Source organism: Boleophthalmus pectinirostris, unplaced genomic scaffold (assembly GCF_026225935.1).
Source record: "Boleophthalmus pectinirostris isolate CB_2022bp ecotype Guang Dong unplaced genomic scaffold, ASM2622593v1 HiC_scaffold_23, whole genome shotgun sequence".
NCBI lineage: Eukaryota > Metazoa > Chordata > Actinopteri > Gobiiformes > Gobiidae > Boleophthalmus > Boleophthalmus pectinirostris.
Genome location: NW_026571207.1, coordinates 24,693,759 through 24,706,159, shown reverse-complemented (window position 1 = coordinate 24,706,159; position 12,401 = coordinate 24,693,759). Strand labels below are relative to the sequence as shown.

Below are 12,401 nucleotides of genomic sequence, written 5' to 3'. Positions count from 1 at the left end.
ACGGATATGTGGAGAAAAAGGTTCAGACCACTCACGACGAGGATCTCAACCTTTTTCATTCCAGTTTTATAGTAGTTAATTGTTAACTATTGAAGATTGAAGTCTACTTGTCTATTGAATACTACTCTACATGTTTCAGATGATTAAGGAACCAAAGATGGATTCATCCATATCTTATTCATAACCATAGACTGTATAGTGTATGTTAATAGCCCTTAATTATTGAATATAGTAATAGTGGAACAGTGAATGAAAGTGTTATGTTGTTTTGTAAGTGCTGCTGAAACTCAGCATTTTTAAATATAAGAGATTTTAAAAACATGTTATCTAAAATATTATAATAATATTATAACAGTTTGTGCTCTCTTTAAGTCAGTTATTTAGACCTAAATGGCTATGTTTTGAATATACCACATATTAGTGGGATTGTAATTGTATTGTCAAATAAAGACTGAAAGTTTGTCAAGAAAATGCTAGCACATTTCTGTGGACAGCAGGGGGCAGTAATACAGTAGTAGGCTATATTGCGCCTGGTCTGCTTTTTACAGTAGAAGTAGACTGGGCAGTAGCTCTGAAGCTCTAGGGGCTCTTGATCTGTCACTTATCTGTCGCTTCTAAAAATCAAATCTCTCGAAAAGCAGGAATCATGCCGATGTTTATTGTCAACACAAATGTAGCCGGAAGTGAGGTGACTGATACCTTTCTCTCAGAGGCAACCCAAGAGCTGGCCAAAGAGATGAGTAAACCTGTACAGGTAGTCTCCTTTTTGAAACTGTTTAACACGCATAATCTATGGTGGTTCACAGCGCTTATTTGCATACAGAAATTTTATATAAGGTTTTACATATTGTCTACATATGGTGTGTTATTTGATTTACACATAAAATCTATCCCGTAGCCGTAATCTGCTAAAACAAATAAAATCCGTTGCAATCTATTGCATAACGTTGAACTGAATTGGATTTCTGTGTATTTTTCTTTTAGTCTACAGTTCTAGTGTTCTTGCATAATATTTAGGATAATATTTAGGCTATATAATGAAGATTATTTTGCTTTTGCTTTTTTTTTTTTTTTTCCAATAATCCAGCATGATATCAATAGTTGTACTATTAGCCTACTTTTGTGCATTTTAATATTGATTCTAATTTGTCCTGCATTCTGTTCAGTACATTGCTGTGCAAGTCAACCCTGACCAAAAGATGATGTTTGGAAACAAGGGAGATCCTTGTGCTCTCTGCTCACTCACCAGCATTGGACAAATCAGTGGTGCCCAAAACAAGAAATACTCCAAACTTCTATGTGGGCTGCTCAACAAACACCTGGGGATCCCTGCTGAGAGGTGAGGAAGCCACAAAAGCTGAAACTATAGTAATTTACAATAGTGATTAGGTCCATACTACACACAATTACATTCATTAATATCCCCTCCTTTTTCTTTTAGGATTTATATCAACTTTGTAGATATGGATGCAGTTAATGTGGGCTGGAACAACAAAACCTTCTGATAAGATAAGAATCAAGACAGAAAATATCATTCCAGTTTTGTATTATACTTCATACTGCTTATAGTGCATGTTGGCTTAAGAGAGTGTCTCATGAACTGTTTAGAAATAAGAAATTGGAACTAGAAAAGTACTTGAAGTTGAACTGCAATTAATAAAACCCTGTAATCTAAATGTGTGTTGTTTTATTTGCAATATCATTCACATTCACTGACTCAGAGTGGATTTGGGAGATATAATGCAAATTATGTGTATTTTTTTGGTAGGAATGTGCAGTGATCAAATTCAGATATACTTAAAATCGACTGGATTTAAAATTTTTAAGTGCCATGTACATTTTTGAAGTTTAAACACTGAATGGGGTTGGAGGAGAAACATTTTGTGTCTAAAGGTGGCGGTAATGAGAAGTGATTAAATTTAAGATACGTCACATCCGCATTAGCATATATGAGTCTAGAGCATGGATACTATGTTGCCATCCAGTTCCAGTGATACAGCTATCAGACGCCAATAAGTAAGTATTCATTATGCTTTGCTTTGATGCTATTAAAATGCTATAATACTACTTATAATTTATGTTAATTTCCTAAACCAGTACAGTGCAGATGTTTGGTTATGTAAGTATTAAGAGACAGTAAGAGTTTTATCAAGTTGTAAGACCCAAAAATATGAGTGTAACTTAATTTTAGTTTAGTTTAGTTAGGTTTTTTTTTCTATTCTGTGAAATGTTTGAGGTTTGGTTACTGGCTTACATGCCTCTTAAAATTTTCCTCTTCGTACAATTACAAGATGGCCGCCGCGTTCTTCACAACTTCCACGACATCTCTAGGATTTTTTTTGTCACCAACCCGCCTCATCTACGCGTTTCCCTCTTTTTCGGTTGGGTCAAATATGGCCGAACGCAACTGACTGTTTTGATGTTCAATGATGTCTAATTTAACAACCTAATTTTGTTGATCTAGAGGTAAAGTGTAAAGTCATGATGTACTGTTGCGTGGTATGAGGTGTGCAGCTTTCCGTAAACGTGAGTAATTGAACTGGTGTTATTTGTTTAGTGTTTATTTTGCAGTAGCGTCACCGCGGACTTGTGTTCTTTGCACCACACAACAGGAAGTTTGTCTGTTGACTGCAGCGCACAGTCTAAGTAGCACTCACTGAATTACGGAGCTTTTTCTTCTCATACCTCCTGTTCTGTTTAGAAAAAATGCTGTAGACCTCTGGTGCTAATTAGACCGTATATATTTTAAAACATTTTTCGCTATCGTAATTTGGAACCAATGGAGGCCGAATAAGATGCTAAACAGCGTTAAACCAAAACAATTCTGACACTAATGTGATGAATGTATTTACCAGTAGTGACTGACCCTGCATCTTATTGTCTTTATTCACTGCTCTTTTGTTTAACTTTTAATCTTGTTTTTGCTAATATGCGTGTCTATTGACGGTTTGCACGTCTGACCAGTAACGTTCAATTCTCTTAAAGGCTCTTTGTTACGCATATTATATATACTTTGCAGTGACATCACGCTGGAGGTGTTCTTTATGTATGTCTATGGTGGAATGTTCAGCAATTACCATGCAGACACAATACATGCATTAGCACACACAACCAAAACGTTTTAAGATTATCTCAGAGCTCGAGAAAAATACAAAATGGATTTATACAACACATTTTTAGGAGCTTGTGATCAATACGAGCTTTCATGGTCATGTTTAGGTGTCTGATTTTCAATGAAAAAGTGAGCGTGACTGAAAAACAAATACTAGTGTAGAGTAGTGCCTACAGTTGGCATCACACCCTCAGGGAATGTTGATGACATCAGCTGTAAGGTATCAGTGTGTATGCCATTATAACTTTAATGTCAAATTTGTTTTTTATAGAATAAATCAGCATCGTTTGCAGCCTGTGATGACAGACTGTCTGTCCAGGGCACGCAGGCTCCAACTAACCCCACAGCCATAGAGAACCTGATGAGGACTGCAGTGTTGGAGATCTCTCAGATCTTTGAGGACAGCTTACATGATCATCAGGTTGAGCTTGCACATAAAGGAGAAGAAATCGCTCATCTCAAAGTGAAGCTGCAGCGAGCTGAGTTTAAGCTCAAAAACATGTCAGTGAAAAGTGAAACCAACATGAGCATTACACAAATTTATGAAACTTCAAAAGAATCTGAAGAAAGTGCTCATGAAGAATCAGCTGTCTCTGAAATTGATTTTCGAGGTATATTTCCACAGCAGATTGTATTATTTTTGTGTTTTTGTTCTTCCAGCCAATGGTTTTAGTTGTTCCATAACAATATAAAAAGATTTTCTCTTCTTTGTATGCTTGTGCAGTACCTGATGACTGGTGTGTCCCACTGAGCTTTGAGAATGTGGACCAACAGGAGATTCCTTGTCCCAGTGTTCGGCTGAAGCAGTTTTCTATTCCTCTGTCGCCCATTCCATTAAAGCATGAGGTAATGTTTTTATACACATACTGTGCACTATGTGTGTGCTTCTACAGACTGTATGACTTATGGTTTTATGGCTTTTCAGAAGATCACAAAACCAAGGCTTAGACCACGTCAAAACAGGGATAAAAAAGGTTTGTGCTTAAAAATGTTTTTAGAATTAATGCTGTAAGAGATTTGCTTTAATTTGGTATGGCCAATTCACCATTATCTCTTGTGGATTTTTACTGCTACAGTTTTGTTCTATTGAAGTTTCGCTGTACAATAAAATCTAATCTAAAATCTAATGATGATGCAGTAATATAGTTCTATAATGTTTTATGTGTTTCTACATGTGCAGATTCACATGGAAAAATCAAGCCCAAAGGTCCAAGAAAGCGAGGCCAACCAAGGATTCGTCCGCTGGAAAATGACATAATAAAAGTTGAGGTAGTCGATATTAAAGAAGAACCCTTTGACTATGAAGTAAAGCCACCCATACAAAGAAAGGGCCTGTCAGGAAAAGTACAGAAAACTCACAAACACAGAAAGAGACACAGAACGCAGGACAGTACTACAGGACAAATGTACCACTGCAGGTTCTGTCCAAAGGTCTTTGACACAGCATTCGGCCTCCGTGTTCATGATCGGGCACACAAGAAATGCATAGCTTGCAAAAAAGTCTTTCCTTTCCCAAGTGTTCTTAAGCAACATGAGGGCAGATGTAAATATTACAAGGAATTAATGAGGTTATCCAATCCACTGCCTAAAAATAGTGGAAAACCCCCAAGTATCAAACAAATTTCTGAAAAAGGCAACACATCACTTGTTAGAAGGATTATCAAACAATTGACTTGTAAAAAATGCCTGAAAAGGTTTACTTCACGTTCACTACTTTTGAAGCATTCTTGTAATTTTGCCTGCCCAGTTTGCTCAGAAATGTTTACCAGCCAAATGAATCTAAAGGTGCATACAAAAAAAATGCACAACAATTCCACAGACAATGGATTAGAACAATCTTGGGCCCAACCCTTGGATGAGACTGAGGGCAATCAAGGTTTATCTTCATGTGAAATCTACATAAGAAAATGCTCAGGTGGGTTTCAATGCGTTATTTGTAAGAAGGTCTGTGTAACAAAATGCAATGCTGTGGACCATTATTATTCACACACTGGGGAAAAGCCATACACATGTGATGTATGTTCTAAAAAATTTTCTAAAACATCTGCTCTGAACCACCACAGTATTACTACTCATGGTATGCATATCAAAACGCACAAGTTGATGTGCCCCACTGCTATTGCTCAGTAAACTGGAAACTGGCTTAACTGTACTGCGCTGCTAGACACCTTACATTTGATGTCATATGTCGTAAATGACAAGTTTTACTGAATTTTAAACCAAATATTGATTGTATGTTGTAGTTATCTCTGCTTGGATTTTAATCTGTATACAATTATTCAATTATCATTCAAGTATTGTAATGTAATTTCAACCAAATAAAAGCTTCTATGTTCTTTACAGCTGTCTGTTTTTAGCGTAATGCGTGGTCTTATCGCGAGATTTTGCGCCGTCGTCATCGGAGGATCTAGCCATAACATTTAGCTGGGTACCAAATGTCTTAAGTCTGTACATTTTGAGTATCTGATGTATATATTAAGTAAACAGGTTGATTATTAGTTTCTGTTGAACGTGTCTTGTTAATAGTTCACCTACAGATGTCTTTGATGCGATTTCGTTAAAGATGGGAATGGCATCGTAGCATCGGATACAATTTACATGGATTATGTTTAAAACTTAATCTTGGTCCAGACTATATCAAAATGGAGATTGTTAAAAGTGTTTTCAATGCACAGTTGGCATCTGTCATGGATACTCTGCTTGCAAATGCAGTGCATGAGATAGCGAAGATCTTTGAAAGCAGCCTGAGCCAACACCAGGCGGAGCTATTGGAGAAGACAAATGAAATCACCATCCTTCGAGGAGAGCTGGAGAAAGTTCAGAGAAAATGTACAGAGGAGCCAACATCAGAGCGTGGACTATGCGTGAAACAAGAGCCAAGCACCGTGGATTTTTCAGGTAGGCGAAATATAACTCTTATAACTCGTGTGTCGTGTCAGTTTTGGTGTCCGATTTTCTCTGTTTTGTGTACAGATGAAGACCATGGACTCTATCTGAATTTAAGTGGAATAAAGACAGAGTCTCAGGAGTCCCCTGGTCGCGAAGAAGCTGGTGAATCCAAACTTGAAGTAATTTGTTTATTTTTTATTTTTTTAGTTCTGTCCTGCTTATTCTAGCACAATTCTGTCAAACTTAATATAATATTTATTCCTGTATGTATTTTTTTAGCCAATATATGTAGATTGTTGCTCAAAAGAATATGGGTATTTTTCCAGCAATATGGGTCACAATGCTTGGCGTCTGCTACAATACAAGTGTTAGAAATGGAACTGAATCAACAAATGAAGATGTTCTCTCCAGCTCAATGCAAGGATGAAGGTAATAGCCAAATAATTTATTGACATTTTATTGAATAAAATAATATTAATAATATTTTAATTTATATTTATATTAACTGCAAATGTTTTGTCATTACAGTGCCTGATAGGGACGAAAGTATTCATACTGCAGCACAACTAAATGCAGAAGAGGCCTCTTCTCTTTTGTCCATATCACCAAAGGTATGTTCTGACACAAGACAGACAGAGGGCTGGGTCCCAGGGCTTAGCTCCACCCAGAACTCTACAGTGGAAAACTATAAGGCAAATGAATCTAACTGCCCTGGTCCAATGAAGAGAAACACTGTATTTGGGCTTGATGAAACATGTTTAGAAGACAATTATGCAACTTTTCTGGAACACAAGTCTGCAAATCTGACATCCAGTCATCAAATTGCTCAATCAGCGCAAAGATCAGACAATGAACTGACTTCTCACACCAAACAAGGTCCAACATTTGGATCTAGGGACCGACCACAGTCTAACTTTCATACATTTGCACTGCGAAACATGGAGTTACAGTCTTTAACCCATCGTCCATCAGCCAGTTTAGTGAACAGACGCCCATACACCTGCCCTTACTGTGGAAAGTTTTTTACATACCCTTCACATCAGCGACAACACCTCCTCTGTCACACAGGGGTCCGGCTGCCCTTGTGCCAGTTCTGTGAGAAGCGATTTCTGACCCAGTCGGAGCTCACGGCCCACACTTGTACATACAAAGGGGAGAGACCCTTCGGCTGTGGCCAGTGTGGGAGACATTTTGCCCGAAGCAGAAATCTGAGAGCCCACCAGAGGAACGTGCACCTGGGCAAGAGGCCGTTTACCTGCACCGAATGTGGGCAAAGGTTCGCACACAAGGGCAACCTGCGAGTTCATAAACACAGAGTTCACAATGGATTACATCTGCAACAGACTCAAATAGGCTCTGATACTGTTTAATGGTCTTTACTTAAATTGCTTGTTTTATTTAACGCATTTTTTCATTATGGAGTTTTGATGTAGGCCCATCTTGAGAATTATTATTATTGTGGTATATCAGTGTAGAAATCTGATTAAAAATGTTAATGTATAGTCAGTTATTGCTAGTATTAAACTATTTTACAGAATATTTGTCGTAACTAAGTATCAGTGTTGTTTTCACTTCTTCCAGTTAAGTAAGAAGAATAGGTTTATTAAAAATAGAGTGGTACATTTGTTTAATAACACATAATAGACCAATTTGCTTTAAGATTTCTTCTCAAATTATTTAAAATTGCTCAATATTGTCGAAAGTATTTTTTTTTTGTCAGTCCTCTAATGTGACAAATGCAAATAAAGAATTGGTATAGTGTTGTTGCAATGTTGTTGCTTAGCCAGCAGGGGGAACTGTCAACTTAAACGTGATAAAGAAGTGACTGCACGTCTGCATACCATGTTGTGAATAGCTTTCTCACAATAATAATAATGACAATTATAATGACTTCTTGTTTCAGTTGGCCTCAATGTACAAATGTTTAACCAGTCGTTCACCAGATAATTTAACTCTCATTTTCCTCATCCTTTATTCTTTTACAGTGTATGTTTGTGATGATTAATAGTACTTTGGTCTAATACATAAACTTCCTTTTGTACATCATAAATGCTGAGTGAAGCATATTAATATATTCCCTTGGCTGCTGAGCACTTATTTTGGATCATTTGAACATTACCCACAGTGACGTGTTGCGCTGACCTCCCCCTCCCCCCAAAGGTCACCTGTATCCACCACCTGGGGATTATTTTCTATTTTTAGTTCTTGTCATATTTAGAAAAGTAAAAAATAAACCAGATAACCAATGCTTGTATAAAGGTGAATGAAGATCGTTTGTGTTAAGTTCACGTGTATCATGGTTTGGCAGGCAAATCATACAAGTATTATTGATGAGAAAGGGCAGTGGAGTTAATTAAGTAAGCTGCAGTCAGTGCCTAATTTAAGTACAGTGATGGGTCAGACAGGGTCACAAATTTTGGAGTCTAACCAATAGGGTGCACACTATAAAATAACTGAATACAATTCTTTCCAGTCTTTACTGTTTGTATATTTTGTGTAATCTCCTTTTATACCATAAGCTTCTTTTCCTGAGAAAGTACAAGTGAGCAGTTGACCACACTGTAATGTCTGTGTATGTGTATACAGACGGTATTTATGGTTTACTTGATAGTAGCACAACATTAAGTAAGCTCACCATGGTTTATCATTATCCCATGGACATGTGATATATTATGATGAAGCAGGAAGTGATTTGATCTGAACATAGGTTGAATATACTTTTTTTTTATTATTATTATTTAAAAATGTTTTCTCTTTATATCTACAGTTTAATATATGTAAACTGCAGCTACTAAGGACTGAAAATAACACATAGCCTGCTGGATTTCAAAACAATTTAGAAAATCTTTATAAATACAATATAGATTTGAAATGACTGTCATTTTCTGTTGCTGGTATGTTTAAGTACACACCTGTGAGATTCAGTGCCTTTGCAAAGGCAACAGGGGTTCAGTATAGTCCCATGGTTAATGTATACAGACCCGCTTTCTCCAGAGACTGTGGTTAAATGCATTTTTCCATTACTGTGTGGCACCCCCATCCGTTGTAAAGTGATTATAGCAGTCCACTCGGAAGAGTTGATCAATGCTCCTTTGACTAGTTAACCTTCCTCTTGTGTTAGGGTCGCCACTGACCCGTTTTAGGTTTAAAATGTATAAAAGAACCACACAGGGTTAGTTTATTGCATCAAGGCTTTTTGACTTTGTCAGGAATCTCTATTTCAACAAAATAACTCTGCTCTGGTTAAAAATATACCCTTTGTGGTGTTAGGGTCGGTTTCGACCTGGTTATAAAAATTAGATTAAAAAGCAATAATTACCAGCTCCTCTTCCAATAATTTGAGCTTTGGGGGAGTCTCATTTTGTTTTGTTTTCCTGTTTACCTGCACAAACACAGGCAGTGCTGGGAGTGGCATCCCTGAGAAAAAAACAAGGAAAACGTGTGGTCCTTGATATGAATACTGGACTGCAGGGTCACAATATCACTTGTGACAACTTTTTTACCAGCTATGACCTTGGACAAGAGGTTCTTAGGAGGAAACTTACCATAGTGGGCATGGTAAAGAAAAATAAACCTAAGCTGCCTGCTGAAATCTCGCAGGTGAAAGGCAGGGCTTCGGTTTCCTCAAGATTTACTTTTACAGACACCACCAGTGTTGTCTCCTATTGTCCAAAGAAAATACTGAGTGTGGTACTTTTGTCTACTCTCCAAAAAGATGCAGCCGTGTCATCAGGAAAGCCCACAATTATCCTCGACTATAACAAAAACAAAGGCGGATTGGACAACCTGGACAAGCTGACTGTCACCTATACTTGCCAGCGAATGACCAGAAGATGGCCATGGTTGTGTTCAACAACATGGTTGATGCATCTGCATATAATACCTTTGTGTTGTGGACCCACATCGATCAAGGGTGGAACTCAAACAAAAAATACAAGCAGAGAATTTTTCTTGAGGACCTGGGAAATTCAGGGCGCATGCTGAGCAAAGAGAGAGGGTGTCCTGAGATCCAGAAGGCCTTAAGGCCTTGGTCAGACAACTGTGGAGCTCCCCTAGCTCCATCCACGCCACAAAGACCATCCACACCAGTGTCCTCCTCAGCCAGCCGTGCCTCAACACCAGTCACAACGACCACAGCCACAACCCCACTCAATTCACCTGACTGTAAAAGGAAAAGGTGTCAGGTTTACCCAAGTAGTAATAGCAGTTGATAATGAAGTTCAATTGTAAAAAAACCCAAAAACTTTTTAGCCTCTTTCTCATTGTAAATATATATGAGTCGAAATCGACCCGTAACACCTTAGATGTTTCTATAGTTAAGAACATCAAAATGAAAAAAAAATTTTAAAAAATTATTTTAGAGATGTGTTCTAATACCCCTCAGTAAAAGTCAAGTAACACTAAAAAACTTGTATGTAGTTAAATTCTCTTGAGGTTCATTTTACCATTTTCTTTGTTTTGAAATAGAGGGGTATACTGACAAAAATAGGAGCTGAAGCCCCCACCAAGGACATTAAAACCAACATTTTCATGGAAAAAGAAGCCTAACAAGGTAACCAAGAGACGAAACAAATTTGATGATAGATACTTACTTTAAGTGTATTTTACAGCTGATTTAGAACACGGGTCAAAACCGACCTGTTAACACAATAGATGGTGATGGAAAGCTAACACAAGAGGAAGGTTAAGCACTTAAAGGTAACTACTTTTAGGCACAGTAAAGCTTTCACATTTTAAATAAATTAGAATACACTTTTATTGTCACAAGGCAACAAAATTATGCAAAGTCAGGAATGTAATAAGCAGCACGTGCACTCTAGGCAAACATAATTGACAAAATGCACAGATGAATGTAGTTTTCATCAGCCCTTGCACACACCAGTTACAGTATTGTGTCTGGTTGTGACTGGAAGGGCATCTGGTTTAATAATCTGTCAGTTCACACTGCAACTGGTTCAGTTATAGTTGGAAAAGTAGCCTATAGATACAAACAAGTATGTATGTAGCTGAAAGGAAATAATAAGGAGCAAGTGGCTGGAAACATGTAGGCCTGGTAACTGAGATCATTAAATAAGATATTTAAATTTAACAAAGAAGAAAGAAATTTTAGTTCAGATGCTATAGAGAACATCCATAATGTAAAGTTCCCACAAGGCTTTTCCAGGTGTCTTGTTTGTGTGTGCTCAGACAAGTGCATGTTCACCATTGGGCTGCCCTGGTTACTATGGTGATGGTGTCTGCGCAGTGGAGTGGGGGTTGGAGAGGATTCGTGCACCACGAGCGTCAGGCATGCACCAGGTCAGGTCCCAAACAGCGTCTGCACGAATCTGATTGGACACATGATGGACGATTAGTAGAGGACTCATCCGCCTATTTACACACAGTTTATTCCAAGCTTCTTTAGCAAAAATATCAGCCTATAGTGCACTAAAATATATATAATACAGTTTAGTATATAGTTTTTTTGCTTTTTATAGACCTGTAGTTTAGACCTTGTCAGACATGTTTTGGAGTGCATGCAATACTTGCATTAGTTGCATAATTCATTCACTTCATATTTCATTCTTCTCTCAAGTATTAATGCTCCCAGAGTTGTTTACAATTTGTACTCTAAACAGAATTCTACTTATTCATTTATAAACATATATCTCAAATCTAATCACTAATCTAGATATTTTCCCTCCAAAATTTTACTTTAAACTGGCTCATGTCCATTTGAAGGTCGTAGTAAATTGATCCCTTTTACATAAGTCTCACAAAGGTAGTACATTTTGATTTTCAGTGGTAATTCAGTCCTGATTTAGATTCTTGTTCACAGCCCAGAGATTCACCCATCTGCCACTGACAGTTGATGCATGGCACCTGCTGACATGATACACTTCAGTAATCAGTAACCTTTGTCTGTGCAGGATGCTACAGTGGATAAAACCAATAGGCTGACTGCAGTATAGCTTTTTAACAGGTTATGTATGTTTTTCATACATTGGAACTGTGCTATACTGATTATAAAATAGGACTGTGCAGTTAATCAAATGTTATATTGTCTTCATTTATTATTCCCATAATTTAGTAATTTAGTTCTGGGTGATAAAGGTGCTTTTTCTGCTCCTGAACCCGAAAGCTGAAATCAAAGTCTAATCTGTGGCTTTTAAAATATGAATCTTAAAACGAAATATGTCTCTCCCTTCTCTACATGTTTTAACTTGCATAGAGTTAATAAATAATAGTTTCAAACCATTCATGATCCTAATAAGAGAAATTTTAGCTTGTGCTCTTTAAATATGTTTATGTACAGACAAATTCAAGAGTTTGAATGTTAAAAAGTGAAAAACTAATGAAGCTCATTTCATTTATTATAAATGATGAACAGTGGTGCTTAAGGAGTTTTGAGATTATCTTG

The 12,401-nt window shown here is 37.2% G+C and overlaps 1 protein-coding gene across 9 annotated transcripts; it reads left to right on the top strand.

The window, feature by feature from the left end:
* Positions 1-538: 538 nt before the first annotated feature.
* On the top strand, positions 539-10,625 carry mif (macrophage migration inhibitory factor). Of its 9 annotated transcripts, none has more exons than XM_055159135.1 (8): positions 2,160-2,526; positions 3,384-3,723; positions 3,837-3,958; positions 4,038-4,086; positions 4,293-6,010; positions 6,086-6,180; positions 6,328-6,430; positions 6,530-8,276. In XM_055159135.1, exons 5-8 carry the CDS (start codon positions 5,755-5,757, stop codon positions 7,369-7,371), a joined length of 1,296 nt encoding a protein of 431 aa, XP_055015110.1. In that variant the 5' UTR covers positions 2,160-2,526; positions 3,384-3,723; positions 3,837-3,958; positions 4,038-4,086; positions 4,293-5,754; the 3' UTR covers positions 7,372-8,276. The 9 variants fall into 9 exon arrangements, with proteins under 9 accessions (XP_055015112.1, XP_020782920.1, XP_020782922.2 ...); XM_055159134.1 differs by having other exon boundaries at positions 2,163-2,526; positions 4,293-5,556; positions 5,788-6,180; positions 6,530-8,277; XM_055159136.1 differs by adding an exon at positions 10,469-10,625 and having other exon boundaries at positions 2,174-2,526; positions 4,293-6,180; positions 6,530-6,612.
* The last annotated feature ends 1,776 nt before the right edge of the window (positions 10,626-12,401 follow it).

Excerpts from the sequence above, each read along its gene's own strand:
- mif (XM_020927263.2), top strand. The coding sequence starts at position 5,755 with ATGGAGATTGTTAAAAGTGTTTTCAATGCACAGTTGGCATCTGTCATG. Across the intron at positions 6,181-6,327 it reads CTGGTGAATCCAAACTTGAA|CAATATGGGTCACAATGCTT; the intron begins GTAATTTGTTTA and ends GTATTTTTCCAG. Across the intron at positions 6,431-6,529 it reads AGCTCAATGCAAGGATGAAG|TGCCTGATAGGGACGAAAGT; the intron begins GTAATAGCCAAA and ends TTGTCATTACAG.